The sequence below is a fragment of the Cuculus canorus genome, chromosome 6 (genome assembly GCF_017976375.1).
Source record: "Cuculus canorus isolate bCucCan1 chromosome 6, bCucCan1.pri, whole genome shotgun sequence".
Taxonomy (NCBI): Eukaryota; Metazoa; Chordata; class Aves; order Cuculiformes; family Cuculidae; genus Cuculus; species Cuculus canorus.
In genome coordinates this window covers 34517084-34536161 of record NC_071406.1, presented here as the reverse complement: position 1 = coordinate 34536161, position 19078 = coordinate 34517084, and the positions used below count along the sequence as shown (strand labels likewise).

Genomic DNA, 19078 nt, shown 5'->3' with positions numbered 1-19078 from the left:
TAAGCTGAAAGAGAAAATGAAGAACAGAGGTTGGAGTGTACCAACATAAGGAAGCTTAAGACCAAATGGGTGGCTTTTAGACACAGCAGTTTGATAGAATTTTCACATAATACAGATTCTGACCAGAATACAAGATCACCTATTAATGGATCTTCAGCAGGAGTCACACTTAATATTTTTATAGAATAACATAAACACACTGGAAATCTTTCTTACATACCCCTGCCTGAATCCCTGAACGTACTGCCTACACAGAAGTCTGCATCCCTCTCCTTCTTTTCAGCCAAACATTCTGGAAGCAAGTACTATAATCATCAATGAGCCTTGACAAGAAAACCACTTTTTACTTTGGTTTAGCTATACTGGATCTTTCACTTCTCCCACATGTATCTGGAAGTGTCTTCTTTGTGATGATTATAAATTGATTGTTTTATAAATTTTTATTTGATTTTATAAATATGTTCATATTCTCTCTTGTTAACCTGTTGTTTAGAATACTGTCTTTTCTTCACATGGTCTCACATGAAAGCCAGCTATAAAACATGTGATTACCAGAATTCAGCACCTGTCCTTCAGGCACTTCAAGAATATCAGTAACAGTTTTTCCAAAGGTAACTAGGATGAGAGTAACATATTTAAAAATAATACTTGGAAGAAATAACTGCCTCTTTAAGCTATCATTCTGTAAATATTTAAATTTGCAGAGCACTACCTAAACACACGAGCTATTCTCTCTCTAAACAACAGAAATTAGAGAACTGGATTTTTCATGAGAAAGATTATTGTAACGAACTGCAAAAATATTTAATAGTGACTACTTCAACCTGACATCATCAGATACAAAATGAAAACATTATTATCATCACGTTAAGATCCATCAGCAGATGAGACCGACATTTCAGATTAACTGTTCCAAGAGAACTTAAATGAGTTGAAAAGTAATTTATAAATTATTTCACAATGGCAATTAATCTAACACTAATGTTGGCTCTCACTTCTTACTTCATAAAAAAAAAGCTTTTCAGTAAAGGACCTATATCCTGATGCTACAGTAGTAAAATTAATCTAGTTTAGATCATTATAGCAATACTCACCCCTTTAGGTGACCATAAAATAAGAAAACAGGGTATTTTAAAACCCTTCATATAAGGATTTAGATCCTTCTCTAAATAGCAACATAATCCATTTAGTTTTGAGCTCAGGGCACTGAAGCAAAATTAAAAATTTAGGATCTGATTTGAGAAAAGAGATTTAGAGCAGATTTGTGGAAAACCTCCAGTATTACTTCAGTTCCCCATCTTTTAACTGAAGATAATAATTCACTCATTTCTTGTCTGCACTGTCATTTAATTATTCCAGCTGAGAAGAAAGCTAACGAGAGCAAAGTCCAAGGTCTTCTGTTGCTTAGTTATCCTGACCTTTGATCTATGACTATTTGCATCAGGGTAGCACCTAGAGCCTTTGTCTCATTTTTCTAGAGGCTGCACAAACATCAAAAAGATTTATGATCTAATAAACTGTGACAAATTACAGTAACCTCTTGGAAAAGCACAGCACAATTTCAGTTAGTACCTCTGAGAGTTACTGGTAAAGAACAGTATAAAACATTGAATCCCATTCTTCCTTGTACACATCATTCTAACAGTAATACAAGAAAAAACTACAACAAAATGAACAGAGCACCCTCAGATTTTGCAAATAAAACACATGTGAAGAGGTCCTGGTTTCCCACCTCCCTTTCTCCTGGTTGCTCAAAGGCGAGAAGAGGAAGACATCAAACCCCTGAAATACAATACATCACTAAAGAAGTAAGGAGAATTTACTTGACCTCGTAACAAAACAAAACCATTCGTAGTGTCATTTAGAAACGTGTTAAGAAAAAAAACAAAGCAAACCTCAGACCCAAAACCTGCACCTAGTTTTATCACTTTTAAAATTGATTTGAAGATTAGATACAATATGCAGTTTTGAAGAATGGGTTTGCTTTTAACAGTTGCAAGCCTCATAGAGTGCAAGTTGGGATATGGCCTCTAAATTCTCACATTCTTGGTTTCAATATTTTCAGCAATCCTATATTCCTGAGTAGACAAGACATCCTTCCCACCTAGTCTTATTAACAGAATGCTCTAATTAATGTGATTTGCTGAGTTACTTATCTCTGTCTCTCTAGTATCTCCCAGTTCAAAAATGTAAATGATATAGCAACAATAAGAAATATAACTTAAGGACATTTTTAATCCACGCTTCAAATTATCTCTTCCTTCAAATGCAACCTTTGGTTCCACACATATCATTAAGATTTGAGATATATACTTGTTTCTGCATTTTCCCTCTTTTCAGTAATACTACAGTAATAAATTGGAAAACAACTTGTAAAACTATAGGAACTTACTAGATTTTATCTCCCTTAAGGATTCAGAATGAAGAAAATATTACTTCTGCAAAATATACAATAGTTAAAAAAAAATATTTTAGATGAATGTAGTCTATCACTCTCTCCCTTTTTGTGGCCAACAATAATTTCTAGTGAAAATGCAAAACATTTAAACAAAGCTTTACAAATCTGTTTATGCACATATTTTTCTTTGCTATGACCCAAACCAGAAATAACTAGTTCCTCTAGTCAGTTACACCTAAAAGTTCTCAGCTTCTTTTTAAGACAGGCCAAGGTTGGCTTTACAGTTTCTCAGAGTGATCTGGAGGAGGCATTTCTGAGAGAAATAGTCATTACAGTTCAGGATGCACAATTGTCTAGTGTACATTGTTATTCTATTAGAATTAATAAAGCCAAACACTACAGCTGGTGACTAGTTCAATGGTTTCTTGAGGATGAATCCTCACAGAGATGAGCATGTGTGAAACTGTTCTGAATGGTGAACATCCTGGCTGTTGGGCAGATTCTTGTAGTCTTAGTTTTGTTGGTAAAATGGTACATCCTTGTAGAAGTTTCTGTACAAAAAGTTGTGCCATTCTCTTATTTTCCGTGACCTAGTTCTATTTATTTTTTCTTTTTTATTTTGGGAGAGTGTTGTAATTATTTTTGGTGAACAGTAGATGCAAGGAGAAGGCAGTAGCTCCATAAACATAGCAAAGGCTGAGCAAACAGAAATATGAAGCTTTATTGAAAGTAAAAATGGGAGACAACAAGGAGTTAATCCAACTGCAGGCCTGTTCTTATAACAAGAACAATCTATAAATTGCCATGGGCCACCTAGGCCACAACTGCAAAGATCCAGATGTTTGAACTCTACAGCCTATTAGTTCCAGTGTCAGACATGCAACTCACTTGACAGTCCAGAGGTTAAAAAGTCTGCTTAAAGAAATTTTATATTCACACAGATGACAGCTCACATGGAAACATAACTGGGCAGAAAGAATCCCTGGAGGGCATGCTAATGAGGCTAATTGGTAGTTTCAAGCAGACTTAAGGAGAGGCAAGGGAATAAATATCAGCCACAGAGAAGAAACAGAAAGGGATGCAGAGAGTTAAGCAAGTGTCTTTGCTGACCCTTTATTTTTCTTTGCACACTTTTATTTATTATTCTTTTTTCTGCTTGTTAATTCTGTTTGGACAAACCTCTGAGTTTTGTTCAGCTGTCTTGAATGGACAATCATATCACTGACTGCCTGTTAGTCAATCGGTATGTGTTTTTGTCCAGAGAAATTCATGACTCCGTGTATCTTTCACAGTTAAGATTTATACTTAAATAGTAATTTATTCTTTTTCTAAAGAATAAGAAAATGACACTATAAAAGTTCATACAAAGACTGTAATGATTTTGAGTCTTGTCTCTTGTCTCAACAGTCTCATTTGAGTCTTGACTCTTGTCTCAACAGTCTCATTGCTCTTTTGAGTCATGCTTCTGAGACAGGTACTGCGGAAGGGCAGTGATGTGTCTGTTTAAAACTTACTTTAAAACTTTCAATTAACACACTATCTTTAGAAATATGCCTTAAATGTTGTGTTCAATACTAAATGCCATATTATGAAGAACTGGTGTTGAGAGAGGGTTGCTGTTACTGCTATAGGAAAGAAATCTATTTGTCTTCTCTGTATGTCATACATATATAGAAATATATTCTTGAACTTTCAGAACTTGTTGGATTAACACTTCAATATATGGTTTTCCTACATTCCAAGAAACATCAAGGCTACTGGAAAGCATTGTAATTTATACAAAATAATCCAAAGAATGTACCCGGTGCAGATGGCTCTCAGGTGCAATGCCGTTAACCAGTGTACTCTGTTAATTACACCATCAACACTAGGCTTCCTAATTGCAGAGCTTGCCAGAAAAATCAATACTACGGATTCCCCTGCTGCAGATTTTCCAGCTTAACCAAAACAATGCACGTACCTAGGAAACCAAATCTTACAGTAAAAGGCTACAAAAAGCCTTGAGCCAGAAAGAAGTTTCCCATATATTAAGTACGGGCCAGATGTCATATGAATTCCAGAATGGGCATATTCCAGTTCCTCAACATCTCCAATTCCAAGATGATCTAGAGCAACAATATCTTGTTCTTAAGAAAACAAAACACAAGGCTTAAAATTACATCTAGGCCTGATTCCTCCCAACATCTAAAGAAACTGAGATATCTAGCAACAACCTCTGCTCCGGAACCCTCAGAATCCCAGTTCCTAACACAAACCACAGCCCTTTACTACCAAGAGGTTACAGGTTACTACGACCTGTAATAAGCAGCAACATTATGCTAACTCTTCATGCTCTGCAGGATTAATTAGGCCCTTTATTGTGTCCCACTTTAAAAGTGAGCTCTTTAGAACCACCGGCATGGTGCCAGAGCAACATGAATCACTCCAGAGGAAGGTGCAAACAATATTTCACTAAAGAAGGTGCACGGCCTGAGAACACTGGATTCAAACAATCAAATGACCCGTGAACGACAGAGCAGCAAAAAGAAAGAGCAGCAGCCGAAGTCTGCAGAACTGCCCATCCCTTAGGAGCACTGGTAGTGTAACAGGCTGCTTAGCAGAACCGAAAAAAACCCGTACAGAGAGCCTGATGTTGCCAGAGTCAAAACCAAAGCCAAAACAACCCCCACCAGCTACAGCCCACTGCAGCTGCATGTGTTACAACGAGAAAAGGAAAAAGAGAACAAGAGAAAAGCCAGAAATAGTTTCAAGAGAGATAGGAAAGAAACGAGATAGTTAACACCTTCAAGGCTCTGCAGTAGGAACAGGAAGTGGGTGTGGGCGCAGGTTACTAAGGAGGAATACAGAAACATTTTTCAGGCACACAGGGATGAATTTAGGAAAGTCAAATCTTAGCTGGAATTTAAACTGTGAGGGATATGACAGGCAATGAGATGGTTCAGAAAACAGACCACAGTGTGGGGTAAATGAGCTGCATTTGTTCAACCTGAAAATGACGAGGCTGGTGGTTGCATGCACATGCATGTGTAAAGCAAAGAGTCACAAGAAATTACAACTAGAAATGAGTAAAAAAAATTCACAATACTAGTGATTAAGTATTGGAACAGGCTGCCCAGAGCCTGCAAATCTCTGTCCTGGCAGGTATTTAAAGCTCAATTGTATGAGGTTCTGTTGTGTCGCTATTGATTTTGAAGTCAGTCCTGTTTTCTGATGGGAATCAGCTGATCATCTCTAGAGGTCCCTTCCAACCTAAATTATTCTAAATCCTTACATTTCAATTCCCAAAGCAAATCCTAATACAAATGCAACATAGCTCAAGGACAAATCTAATATTCAAGGAACCATAAGGTATTCCATCTTTCTAAAACTGAGGGGGTTTTTTGGCCTCAAAGTCCAACAATGAGCTGAATCTCTTCCAGTTTTGTATTTTCAATCTAGATTATAGTTGTTAGATATTATATCTATAGTGCCAAGTAACTGATTCTAGAACTTCCTATCTTAAAATATGTCTAAAGCTGCTGGCTGATTAAAAACAATTTGCCTGATGAAAGAACCAAAACTTGGAATGCTCATAAAGTTCAAGACAAGGAAAAAGACCGTAATTAAGCAGACAGTGTGCTAAAGAGATCGGATGTGAAGGCATGCTATGCAAGAGAAACAAAAAGATTAGAAAGGAAACTTAAAATAGGGAACACCCCAGGGCTGTGGTAGGCTACAGATCAGCTTCAATGCTGCTTCACTACACAGTTGTTAAGTATTACTTAATGCATCTCTGAGAAAGGGACTTAAAATACTTCTCAGATCCTATGCTGCATACACTACCATTAATTGGTCTGATCTCTTTTCCTCTTGCCTTGAAAGCATAACTTCTATGTCTTACTAGCACGTCAAATCCCTTTCATACTTATAATTGAAGTATATCATACAGTACTTAAAAAACAAGGGATCATAAGCAGAACCTGAAAGAAGAGAAGAGCTCTGGAGAAGAAATCAAAATCTACTGTTTAGTCTTTCAGCTGCAGTTTATAATGTATTAAAAAATGACCAATATTTTTCATTTTACTCCTGTAAATAAATTTACTGATTCTTAATTTTTCTTTTTACTGGAATCTACAAAAAAATATTTCACTAAAACACGTGCTCTTTTGATTGCTTTTTTTGAGAGAGGAAAAGAAATGAAACATTATATGTTACACTAAACCTTCGTGCACTATTTCAGAAGTTTTGAAACTCTTTTTGTTTTCTAATAGGCCTGAGTGTTCGAATGATGATGCCACGCCAGGGCTGGATGTAGAATAGGTGCAACAGATAGGCTGTTTTCGGTGGTAGCACCTGAGGAGGACTTTGCAGTAGCACACTGCAATAGTTCTGGGTGGACAAAACCAAAAATGGCATCAGGCTTTACAATGACTCTAGTTCATGTGTTCCTAACACAAGCCGCAGTATTTGTAAACTAAAAGGCATCAGACGAAGAACCCATAAGAACTCTGACCCTGCTTTCAGTACATCTATGTATTCATCATCATACTCCTCTATTACACTGCAGAATTAGCAGTACATGTTCCTCCAGCATCCAGATATAAACCACTTCTCACTCCCATCTCCTCCATTCTGCAACTGTTCATTACCTTGCTGAATCGTAATTACTTTAATCTAGGCATTCTATCTTGTGTGTATGCCTCAAAATTACAACTTTTTTTGCATTTATGTATGACATCGGGAGCTTCAGTCAAACCTAAGGCTCTCTGTGCAAGCTACATGTAAATGGAGTTTATTAAAGAAAAATTGAAATTTGTCATAAGCTTCATTTCTTTCTTGAAGCAGATCATCTTCTGGAGAACAAGGGTGATTTGTAGAGCCTGAAATTGTGCAGCTGGGTATTTTACACATAACAAACAGAGGGCTGTGGACACCTAGAAAGAGATCATACACATCAAAACCACACTGCTGCTATTCCACAAAATCGTTAAAAGCTTTTCAGCCAGTGTACAATTATAAACAATATCAGTACTTTGATTATAAACCAGTCACATTTTTCAAAGCTTTGAGATAATCAATAGTAAATGGATGCAAAAGACAAAACTCTACATGTAGACACACACCTACACCATAAGCCACGTGCTAATAATTCATGTGCAATGATATTGATGAACTGAGCTGTAGGGGCATACTGGGCTACTCAAGCACAGACAAGGCAATGATACAGTCTTTGAACTTGTGTGCTTTCATATGTAGGTGAGATAGCTAGTTGTCTGCAAATACTATTCTACTTCCTTTACTGTACAGTAAAACACTATTGCTGGAAAGAAAGGAGTGGCTTTTGGCTCTAAGACTCAGGAGGTGCACACTTAATTCTTGCCCCTTTACAAACTGGCTGTATAACCTCAGACAAAACAGACTGACTGCTTTTCAAAAGTACTCATTGTTCCACAGAGCCTTCTGAGGAACTAACAAATGTTCAGATTTCAAGGAAGCTGAAACATTCACCAGTTTTCACAGAGAAAAATGACAACTGAAATTACCTGATGGTGAAAGTTCAAATGCAGCTCCTCTCATTTAGCTACTTATGAGATTATGTTTAGTGCTGCTGCTGAAAGTTTTCATACAATGCTTCTGCATCTATTTTGTAGGAGATTTGTGGATATAATGCCATTCTTTTCTACTCGTCTCCCATTTTAAGCATGTAACCTTGTAAGCAAGATGGAAGAGGTAGTTCTATTTCCCTGAAACAGCTTGCAGACTCTAAATACTTTATGTATTAGAAGGGTTGCAGGGAGGATCCAGGGAAGTACAGGCCTGTCAGTCTCACCTCAGTGGCAGGGAAAATCATGGAACAGGTGATCTTGAGTGCTATCAGGAAGCACATGCAAGAGAACAGGGTGATCAGGCCCAGTCAATATGGGTTCATGAAAGGCAGGTCTTGCCAAACTAACCTGATCGCCTTCTACAACAAAGTGACTCAACTACTGGATGAGGGAAAGGCCGTGGATATAGTCTTCTTGGGCTTCAGTAAAGCTTTTGGCACAGTTTCTCACAGCATTCTGCTTCAGAAACTGCCAGCCTCTGACCTGGACAGGCACACACTCTCCTGGGTTGAACTGGTTGGATGGCCGGGCCCAGCGAGTGGTGGTAAATGGAGTTAACTCCAGCTGGAGGCCAGTTACAAGTGGGGTTCCTCAGGGCTCAGTACTGGGTCCAGCTCTGTTCAATGTCTTTATCAATGAGCTGGATGAAGGCACTGAGTGCACCCTTAGCAAGTTTGCAGATGACACTAAGCTGGGTGGAAATGTGGATCTGATCGAGGGTAGGGAGGCTCTGCAAATGGATCTGAATAGGCTGGACTGCTGAGCTGAGACCAATGGCATGAGGTTCAACAAGGCTAAATGCCATGTCCTGCACTTGGGGCATAACAACCCTATGCAGTGCTACAGACTAGGAGAAGTCTGGCTAGAAAGCTGCCTAGAGGAGAAGGACCTGGGGGTGTTGGTTGACAGCCGACTGAACATGAGCCAGCAATGTGCCCAGGTGGCCAAGAAGGCCAATGGCATCTTGGCTTGTATCAGAAACGGCATGACCAGCAGGTCCAGGGAGGTGATTCTCCCCCTGGACTCGGCACTGGTGAGACCGCACCTTGAGCACTGTGTTCAGTTCTGGGCCCCTCACCACAAGAAGGATGTTGAGGCTCTCGAGCGTGTCCAGAGAAGAGCAACGAAGCTGGTGAAGGGGCTGGAGAACAAGTCTTAAGAGGAGCGGCTGAGAGAGCTGGGGTTGTTTAGCCTGGAGAAGAGGAGGCTGAGGGGAGATCTTATTGCTCTCTACAACTACCTGAAAGGAGGTTGTGGAGACAAGGGAGCTGGCCTCTTCTCCCAAGTGACCGGGGTCAAGACAAGGGGGAATGGCTTCAAGCTCTACCAGGGGAGATTCAGTCTGGACATCAGGAAAAAATTTTGCAGAGGCTGCCCAGGGAGGTGGTTGAGTCACGTTCCCTGGAGGTGTTTAAAGGATGGGTGGACGAGGTGCTGAGGGGCATGGTTTAGGGATTGTTAGGAATGGTTGGACTTGATGACCCTTCCAACCTAATGATTCTATGATTCTATGTTTTATTTAGATGATTATTCCATGTTGGGTATAGTGAGTCACAAGTTTAATGACTATAATGTATCAGAAATGACTATGTAAAGATTTTCCTTTCCTTGTAAAATTACAATTTTCTGCTTTCATATTTCATTTGGATTTTTTCACAGTATTCATCTTTCTTGGGCTTAAAAACTAAATTAATCATGACTACATCCAAGACTTTTTGACACTGTAATCAAAATTAATTGCAATTAAGTTATTAATTTTAATTATAATAAATGAAATGTAGGAAAATTAATTATTTCTCCTAATGTTCTCCTATATTTCATTAGTTTCTAATTTTCAAAATTTCCATGCTCTCTTTGGAATCTCTTGCTGTTTTTAACTTCACCACATAAATTTAAGCATACTTTTCAGTAGCGTGCTTTGTATCTCTGTTTACTTGGAAAATCTATATACCATTTTCCCTTTGGTATCGTTTCATTGATTACTTTTACTGACACACACCCACGATCGTTCTATAGTGTGCTGACTGGATAGAAAAAGAGAAATTGCTAGCACAGCTACAGCAACAAAAATTTGTAGTAGACGTACAGTTTATGCCATGGAAACATGGCTTTGATAATATCATACCTTTATGACAGCAATACGTAGATATTCAAAAGACATTATCACACCTATAGTCAATTAGAAGCAGCATATTTTTGACCAAAATGCCTGCTCCAGAAAAGTATTATTTGCCATTCCTGAATGATAAATTGGACGAATAGTAAACTACATAAAGCTGAAAATCTACTAAATACTGTTTATTATACTACAGTAAAGATTAATACCCTTAGGTACTGCCAAGCAAGGCCTTTTTGCAAGGTATTTATTCCTTTATTACTAATGCCTATTTTTTTTCTCCGCTTTGCTACACTTGCAATACAGATCCGAGATTTATTGAATTGTTGAGAGTAGAGGTTATCCATGAAACTGAACCACAATTCACAATTAATCATCACCAATAAACTCACAGGTTTAACAGACTTTTGGGGAAAGCTTTGATATTTTATCTTCAAAGTCTCAGATCTTAAACTTCATCAAGAACCATAAATATATCCATAACATCACACGAAGTTTTAAAATAAAACAAGCCTGAAGTAAACATTGGGATAGTAGCTGTCTCAGTATTAGGAATGCATTGCACCTCTTGGTAAAAAAAAACTACCAAGGGTTTAACGTGCCTTCATGTTCTTATGTAAAATAGCAGCTCTTCAGCCTAGTGAAAGACCAAAGCTACTGACTCCACAGGCTTGCAAAGCACAACCACTCTTCTGCAAATCAGAAATACATACACACGGAAATTTTATATAAGCCAAAAAACAGCCAAGTGACTATAAAGGGGAATATATATAATTTTCTACAAAAAAAAAGATACAGAAAACATTGCTGGTTTGAGCAGTAGTCACATGATGAGAACAGTAAGTTCATTCCATTAAAAGTGAGTCAGATTCCATTACAAAGTCACATTTTGATCACTTTTCTTTTGGAGAAAGGAAACTGGCCTAAAATCAAGAAAATTAACTTAAAGACAAAAGAGAACTCTTGGCATTTTATGTGATGGTAATGTTAAAACTGCCGTGCTACTACATCTAAATGAGTCCTGTATCTGCATATTTGATACTATACTATCAAGATTCTAAATTACCTTTGCTGTGAAAAAAAAAGTACGTGACCAATATGCATTCATTCGGAGTGATATATAGGATCACACACTGGTGGCAAAATGCTGACTTCAGTAGGCCCAGATTTTCCCCCACATAGTGCACTAAAATGTGTGGACTCTTATTATCAGTGCTTTCAGCAAGACCAAGGCTGGGGACATGAGTAAACTCATCAGTAAGCACACCACCTGCCCCACCCTGGGGTGGGGAACAAACAAGCAAACAAATAAACACAGAGAGAGAGAGAGAGAGAGAGAGAGAGAGAGAGAGAGGGAGAGAGAGAGAGAGAGAGAGAGAGGGAGAGAGAATCAAGCTGCTTTCATATTTAAGGGCACCGTTAGGAGGCTCATGCTCCTGGATTTTGCCTCCAGAAGAAACAACTATGCCCATGTTTTCCTGCAAAGAGGATTATCACCCTAAGTCATCCTGATGGTGTCTGTCCTAAGAGATTCAAGACATTAGCCTCTATTAAAAAGTCCTCTCCCGATTTGTAGGAAAAAAGGTTAGTTGTCTATATTGCTAAGTTCTCTACTTTCCAGTTAACTTTGTTTGGCGTTTTTTTGTTTAGTAAGATAACAATCAACTCATGAACTGCATTTTATGAACAAGAGTTTATTAATGCTTAAAGATGCCTTAGGAATCAAGTGAAAAAGCAAAACCCCACCTTTTTGGTAAGCTCTCCTTTTTTCTGATTTTCTCAGAAGATTAGTGTCAGAGAAATTATTTTTGTGTTTTAACACTATTTTTCATCCATGGTAATTTGCATTCAAAAAACTATATAACAGACTACAGCTCAGTTGCCCATGGAAAAAAAAACATCTCTGGTATTGCTTTCCATCAAATTGATTTGATTTTCTGAACATGTTACTCTTCGCTCACTTTATTTGACTAATCTCATAAAATAATTAAGTGTTGTCTTTTCCTCATAACAAATATAAAAGTTACAGAAAAAGCAACTTTACAGAATTGGAAGTGGAACAATAGGAACATTTGAGAGAAAAAAAAATCAATGAGTCTTTTTCAATATTTGCTTTATGAATGCTTCCTGAGTTTTTAATAATCATTTCACAATGCAGTTACAAGATATGAAATCAATGGGATATTTTAATTAAAAATCAAAGCATTAGAAAATCCAAATGCAGTACTAATAGATACACACTATCCTCTTCAAAAGAAAAATTTTGCAAAACTTAATGAAAACAGTACTTGAGAACTGAGGAAGAAACATCACCATAACGAACAATGTTGTTATTATGCCCATATATGTCACATAACATAAAAGCTGTGCAAATTTATGCCAGGTCTCAGTAAAAAAAGCAATGTGGAAATCCCATGCTCTTTACACACCAGTTACAGAGCTAAGTATTTTTTCACTTGCTTTGGAATAATGAATGAAATAACTGACAGTTATGAATAATTTTTTACTGTGGTCCAAATGAAAAAGATGGGTAACTTTGGCTTTGGGGGCTACGTGCTGTAGCAGATTGCAGCTTCCTTCAGGTACTTTGGCAGACCCTAGAGGCCAACAGAACACAGGTTGAGCAGGCCCTGTGAAGTCAGAAACCACATTAAACACCAGCAGAACTGGAGAGGACACTTGGACATATATTAGCATAAGTATAAGGAAACACTTTTTTTGACCAACAGTCTTTTTAAGAATACTGAGAGCAGACTTCCTTTGTATAGGAATTCCCTATCTCCCTCTTTCTTCCCAGAAGTTGGTGATGCTGTTGTTTCTATAGTTACCACCATCTTCTTCTAAAAAATTTTTCAGCATAGCTATACTGATACCTATGCACAAGATAGGTATCAGTATACCTATGGGAATGGGAAATGAAAAATTAGAGATGGTTTTGTTTTTCTTTTTAAGTAAAGACCAAAACCAAATTGACATTGTTCAGTGTGTTAATATTACAGAATTCATAGCTTCAGCTTGCTCTTAAAATAGCCAGCACAGTCACCCCAGCAAGTATTCCTCCCTCTCAAAAACTGTGCTGTAAAAGCCAAGGTGTCTGGTGAGGCTATACAGTTAAATAGTAAAACACCCTTGGGCAAAAAATAATCAGTTTGAGAGCACACAAAATAAAAACATGTTCACCTGCCAACAATCAGAATGAGACTCAGATTTCCACTTCAAACCCTTGCTCACAATGTGGCAATACTAAAGAAAAGAAAATAACAAACACAGCAGCAGAGAATACAAGCATAGGAAATGAGTCCTGGCCTGTGAAACAATTTTAAACACAGAACCACGGTGGAATCCTGTTGAAATACCCTCCCACTTTAATGGTGAGTAATAGCTGATTACTCTGTTTATTCTGAGTTGAGTACTGCATATTCCCCTTTCAGGAAACCATTTTCATTCCAGGAAGATGGATTTCTTGTGAACAGATGTCATTAGACTAATTGAATTAGTATTGTATAACTACACTGTCACTGGGGTATGAAACTACTTCTGTGATTACTAGTGCAAAAATCCCATTACTTGTATACTATTATTTCCAGAATATTTGACATCCAGAATACATGACATTTCAATATGTCCACAGATAGAACCGTTATTCATTGTCTTTGCCATTGTTCAAAATACGTTTGTGCTATTAATTTTAATTTTTATAGTGCTGTAAGCATGCAGCTTGATTTAAAATTCCTTCATACTCAAAATCTCCATCCTTTTGGTATCAATTAGAAGTTTTGATTTCTAGAAAAACATTAAATTTCAGAACAACAACCAACTCGCCATTCGCTGAGAAACAGAAATTTTCCATCCGCAAAACAGACATTTACTAAGTTATTCTTTGCTGTTTCATTTGGCTAATTCACATCTCTAGAGTTTTCAAACAACAAGCAAGACAGAACATGCTGTGTTCTAAAGCTAAGAGGACAAAGTAACTTCATATCTTCTTACCTTTGCATTATAGGGAATATAATGCTTTGATAAGGCTTCAGGAGTGTGCATCCATGTTTTGTCTACAGAAAAGCAAAACAAAAGAAGCACTGAATAGGTTGTTCAATTGTTAATATAACTATTATAGTATCTATCTGGAAAACATCCACCACCCTTCCTTTTACTCAGATAAGTATCTGCCTGAAGTAGTTCCCAGGGCTGGAGGAAAACACAGTATATCTCACAGCTTCCCAAACATTTACAGGAAAGAATATGGTTACTTCTCTTGGGTCCAATTCCCATTTTAACCAAAGTGATTTACCATAAGAATTCTAACACCTCCCCCGAGACATATTTATGGCTCTAAGCTTGTTTGCTGTTTCTGCCCCAGATCAGGATTTTCTGCATCCCTGCTGCTGTTGTTTGAAGTCCTGCATGCATGTTGCACTTCTAATGATGGGGTTTTTTTAATAAATTATATGCTTCTCTGGATGAATTATCCAGATATTAAAGGGACAGAGAAAATTATTTTGGAAAAATTTTCAGAGCAATAACTGAAAAAAACCAAACAAACAAAACCGTAATCCCTTTACAAGAAAATAGATGCAAGTCACATTGGGACTTTGATTATCTTTATTTTTTTCCTATGTATACTGAATTAATTTGCATATTTTCCTCTAAAGATTTTCACATCACAGGACTGCATGATTGTCTTACTTTTCCAGCAATGTTTCATATGGTGAAACAAGTTCATTATTTATGAAGTACATTTTCCCTCCAGTTTAATGTCGACTAAGAATGTTCCACATAATTCAAGTTGGAATTCCAAACATGAGAAAAAACTTTTTATTAGAAATTTAGAAACCATTTTTAAAGTTTTCTCATTTGAAAGCATTTAAGAAAAAAAAAGGTAAAGTGTTCCAAAATACTGTTGCATTACCAACCGCACGAGAGATTCTATAATGCTGAGCAGTATTTTATAACCCACACATTCAATATTTAGTAGCGTTTTCTAAAATGAGACTATTCCTATTTTAATTAACATGAATTAATTCAATAAAATTCCAGATTTGTGACTTTAAGTAACAGAACAATAGCTTAAAGCAAAGCCCTACTCTTGGATATTCACAGACAATTCCTTTTTTCCTTAATGGGAATTGCAGTTAGAGCAAATTTTTGTTAGTTACATGTAAGAACAATAAAATCCTGTTCACAAGAAAAATTCCTGAGGTGTATTGACACTGAACCAGTAACAAAATATTTTTGGGTATACAGAAGCAACAAAACTGTTACACAAGATATTTACCAGTCACCACAATAACAAGATCAAAACTGCAAAGCTATAAGAAATCTTTTTCTTTAAGCAAATTTCATTTTACAGTAATGTTCAGCTCCATTACTGACAAGTGATACTATCACTTCTTAATTAAGCAAACATGATATGTCCAACCAGCAGCAGCCAGGAGTACAGTTATTCACTCAATTGACTCTTCCTTTCAATTGTGGCTTGTGATTGGAAAACCAGAAGAGAGAATCACACTCATTTCCCAGAATATTTTAAGATCTGATGTCTGATATTCCATTTTGAGTACAATATGAAAAGCTGATGTCACCCATGAGTAAAAAACAACAATCAGTGTGAATTAGGAAGGTTAGAATAAAGCTTGACAACCGAAAGGACATCAGTACATCCTGCTGAAGGCCAGATGAGCTGACTGGCCATGGGGCTCAACTGCAAGTCTCAGACACAGCAGAGACAGGCACATGAGGCAGGACTGCTCCCTGCGTGGCACGCTTACTGCAGCAGACCAAAGACCTCCACATGGCAAATTTCAACTTCCAATTATGCATTCACATTGCTAATGATTGTGTTTCATTTGTCCATTTACCCAAATAAGCAATAGTAGTGTAGCTTCTAAAATAACTTTACAGACAGGCAACAGGTACCCGTGAAACTAACTATTCCCTGCAAATAGTTCCTCCTCCCTTCTTCCCATTCCCAAGAAGGGCAAGTTCAAATCTGAAAAAAAGTTATTTAATTTGGGATCCAAGTTTGAAATGCTGGTCTTGATTAAGCTGCTAGTAATCTTTTCAATTTATAATCAGCTATAAAGCTTTACCTTAAAAATATTTTGTGAAGCCATCCACTTGACTACCAACTTCAAACTGTAAAGCTACAGGAATTCCAGCAAGTAAAAGCATTGCTAGGAACATGTTTCCATTACTGTTGGTACCCCTATTTATGAAAAGATAAGGAAATATGGATGGGTACTCTCAGCATAAAAGGAAATAAATAATCTAGTAAGCTATCAAAAAGATTCCTGGATTCCACAAGTCTTCTGCCATTAAACAGTGATTCAGGAAGCAGCATTTCCAACATCCAGATGTAGATCTGCAGATACTGTGACACAGGTATTCAAGTTTTCCATTTACATTAGAAGCCCATTTCCTAGAAGCAAGTAATAATCAAAAAGTGGTGGCACTTTCAAAAGAACTCTTAATATTAAGCAAAATCAATATGAGGCAAAATTCACCCTGATAACAAAGACATGTTAAAATCCCACAGCGAGGTTTGTTAACCAGTATTTCTTTCTGAATCATAAGCTCTGATTTTGGACTTACGCCTCTCTCAGAAGCAGTCTGAAGTACTGCTTGGACTTAGTTTGATTTCACAGCAGTTGAGAAATACCAGTTTCCAGACATCGAAACTTCATTCCTTTCTCATCGCCCTTGAATCACAGCAGCCCCTTTCCAGTACAAAGGAAAGACTCCTTTACAATCAGCATTTCACATCAAGTGCTTGGTCATCACATAACCTGGGAGCATCAATGTGAGCCTTTCAGAGGCCTCAGTGGCACTGGGAAAGTCAAGGAAGAGGAACACGCTGACAAATCACACGCTGAAGTCAATTGACTCAGAGACTTCATAAAATATCCAGAACAACTGTGCTGCACTCAGCAGAGGATGACGTTAGGTTAGATAACAGCATGGCTGACCATTTATCAACCAAAAAGGAAAGCAGTAATAGTGCCAAGACATTGTTATCCCTTTGAGATGAATTTCTCCACACATTACTGTCCACAGATATTACTGAATGGATTTAGTGGATAGGCACTGAAGAACTCTTTCCTAAATGGCAAAATAATGCTCAATAGTGCAAGTTTAATCAACCGCTTCTCTAAGCTCCAATCTCATTATTAATTCATGCATGGTAAAAGTGGCTCCACTGAACTGTGTTTCGAAGGTGTTTACATGAGACTCATTGGCCATTTCATTTAATATAATAAACAGAAAAAGACTCTGATGTTAACTTTTTCTTTTATTTAGTGCCAAAGTGAAAATACAATAAGTTCTAAAATGTAAAAACTTTTATTCTTTACTGAATTGAAATCTCTCTGACATCAATGGATGTTTTCCTTGCTAACAGAAGACAAAAAAATCTTGGAACTAATCCTGCTTTACAGAACTTGCTATAGAAACAGAGATCTGATGTGACAACCAGCCTAGTTAACAGTCTCCTGAAGAAGAGAGTGTCCCACAAAACCAGTGCTACATCTAGGTATTAATGCCTCAGAGAACAATTTATTTGCTTCAATGTGCGTATATACACATCGTTATCTTTGATTTTTTCTTATTATCTTTTTGTATAAATAAAGAAAACTTTCACAATGGGACATACAAGAACTATCATTCTGTTTAATCACTTTCTTTATTCTGCACTGCAACGGTAAAAGACAGTTTCTGGCAAGGCTGCTAGCCAGATAACAGGGTACACTCTGTTGTCTTGACCGCTGCAGGCAGCGAATGAACTAATAAGCTGAGCCATGAGATACAATGCTTATTACCGGAGTTTTCATCTGAATGCAATATTTAAAACATTATTAACAGACATAAATCTAACCATATTCTCCTATAATTCTGCTATAGTATTTGTCCCAGCCACATTCTAGGGGAATGACTGAGTACAATCTGTGTGTCTAATAGCAGTAATTTAACAAAGGTAATATCAGGTTACTATGATTAAGCAATGGCAATTATGAGTCAGATTCTGCCCTGACCAAATGCTCATCAATATATATAATTAAAAAACAATTACTTATATTGTTTCTTCTCCCCCTTTTTTTTTGGGGGGGGGGAGTGGGGAGGGGGCAAACAAAAATTCTTTGGAGGCGTATTTGTTCTTTGCCAAGACAACAGAGATGTATCTCCCTAAAACAGACTAAACTCTGCAGAATGCTTCACCTTTCTGGGTCCTTCTGTCATAATATTCAGGATCGTATGAAACCTTTATAACAGCTGATTACTAAAGAAGCAAAACGATATCACAGAATGCTGGGTTGGCATAGCAACAAAATGGAAATTAAGTCTAATATTTGCATTTCCTCAAATAATAACACTCCCTGCACAACCTACACATTTTATACTATGTATTTTTAAGATACGGAGCTAGTATGTAGGTTTTGACAAGAAAGAAAAAAATAATCAAAAGTATTAGTGCAACTAACCAGTGATAAGCAAATCTTTCCTTCTGCACTTCTAAGTTATTAATGCCAAGAACTTTTAACAAGTTCAGCTCCCTAAATCAAAGGGAAAAATGAAGAAAAAAGAACTGAGTTGTTTACCCTGCACTTCTTAAGCTTTCTTGCCACCAGAAGAGCTACACCGTGTCTTTGAAAAAAGCTTCTAGTCAAAGCTGAAAGAGAGATTACTCTTATATCATAATTTATTTTAAGTGATCACATTTTCACAAGTTTTCACTAAGAAGGATGCACAGATCAAACCTTTAACGCCACCTTTCATTTCTGGAGCCAGAGTTCAGTCAAATACTCCAGTATAACTATAAAGAAATTTGGGAAAGTTAAGCTTGTTAAAAATGCACCTTTTTTAAGAATTTCAAACCATTAAAGTAAGAACATTATGAGTGTCAGTTTGGTAAGGCAAAACAAGGAAAAGGAACAGAAATGGGAACCTCAATACAGTTAAAATATAATTTTAATTTTTTAAGTCAGG

General features: G+C 37.1%; 1 protein-coding gene across 11 annotated transcripts in view; it reads right to left on the bottom strand.

The window, feature by feature from the left end:
• GULP1 (GULP PTB domain containing engulfment adaptor 1) overlaps positions 1-19078 on the bottom strand; it is a 152203-nt gene that overhangs the window by 60913 nt on the left and 72212 nt on the right. For all 11 annotated transcript variants that reach the window (XM_054069616.1, XM_054069615.1, XM_054069614.1 and 8 more), the window contains one exon: positions 14090-14151. In XM_054069616.1, the coding sequence (XP_053925591.1) occupies positions 14090-14151 (62 nt within the window). The remainder of the gene's footprint in view (positions 1-14089; positions 14152-19078) is intronic.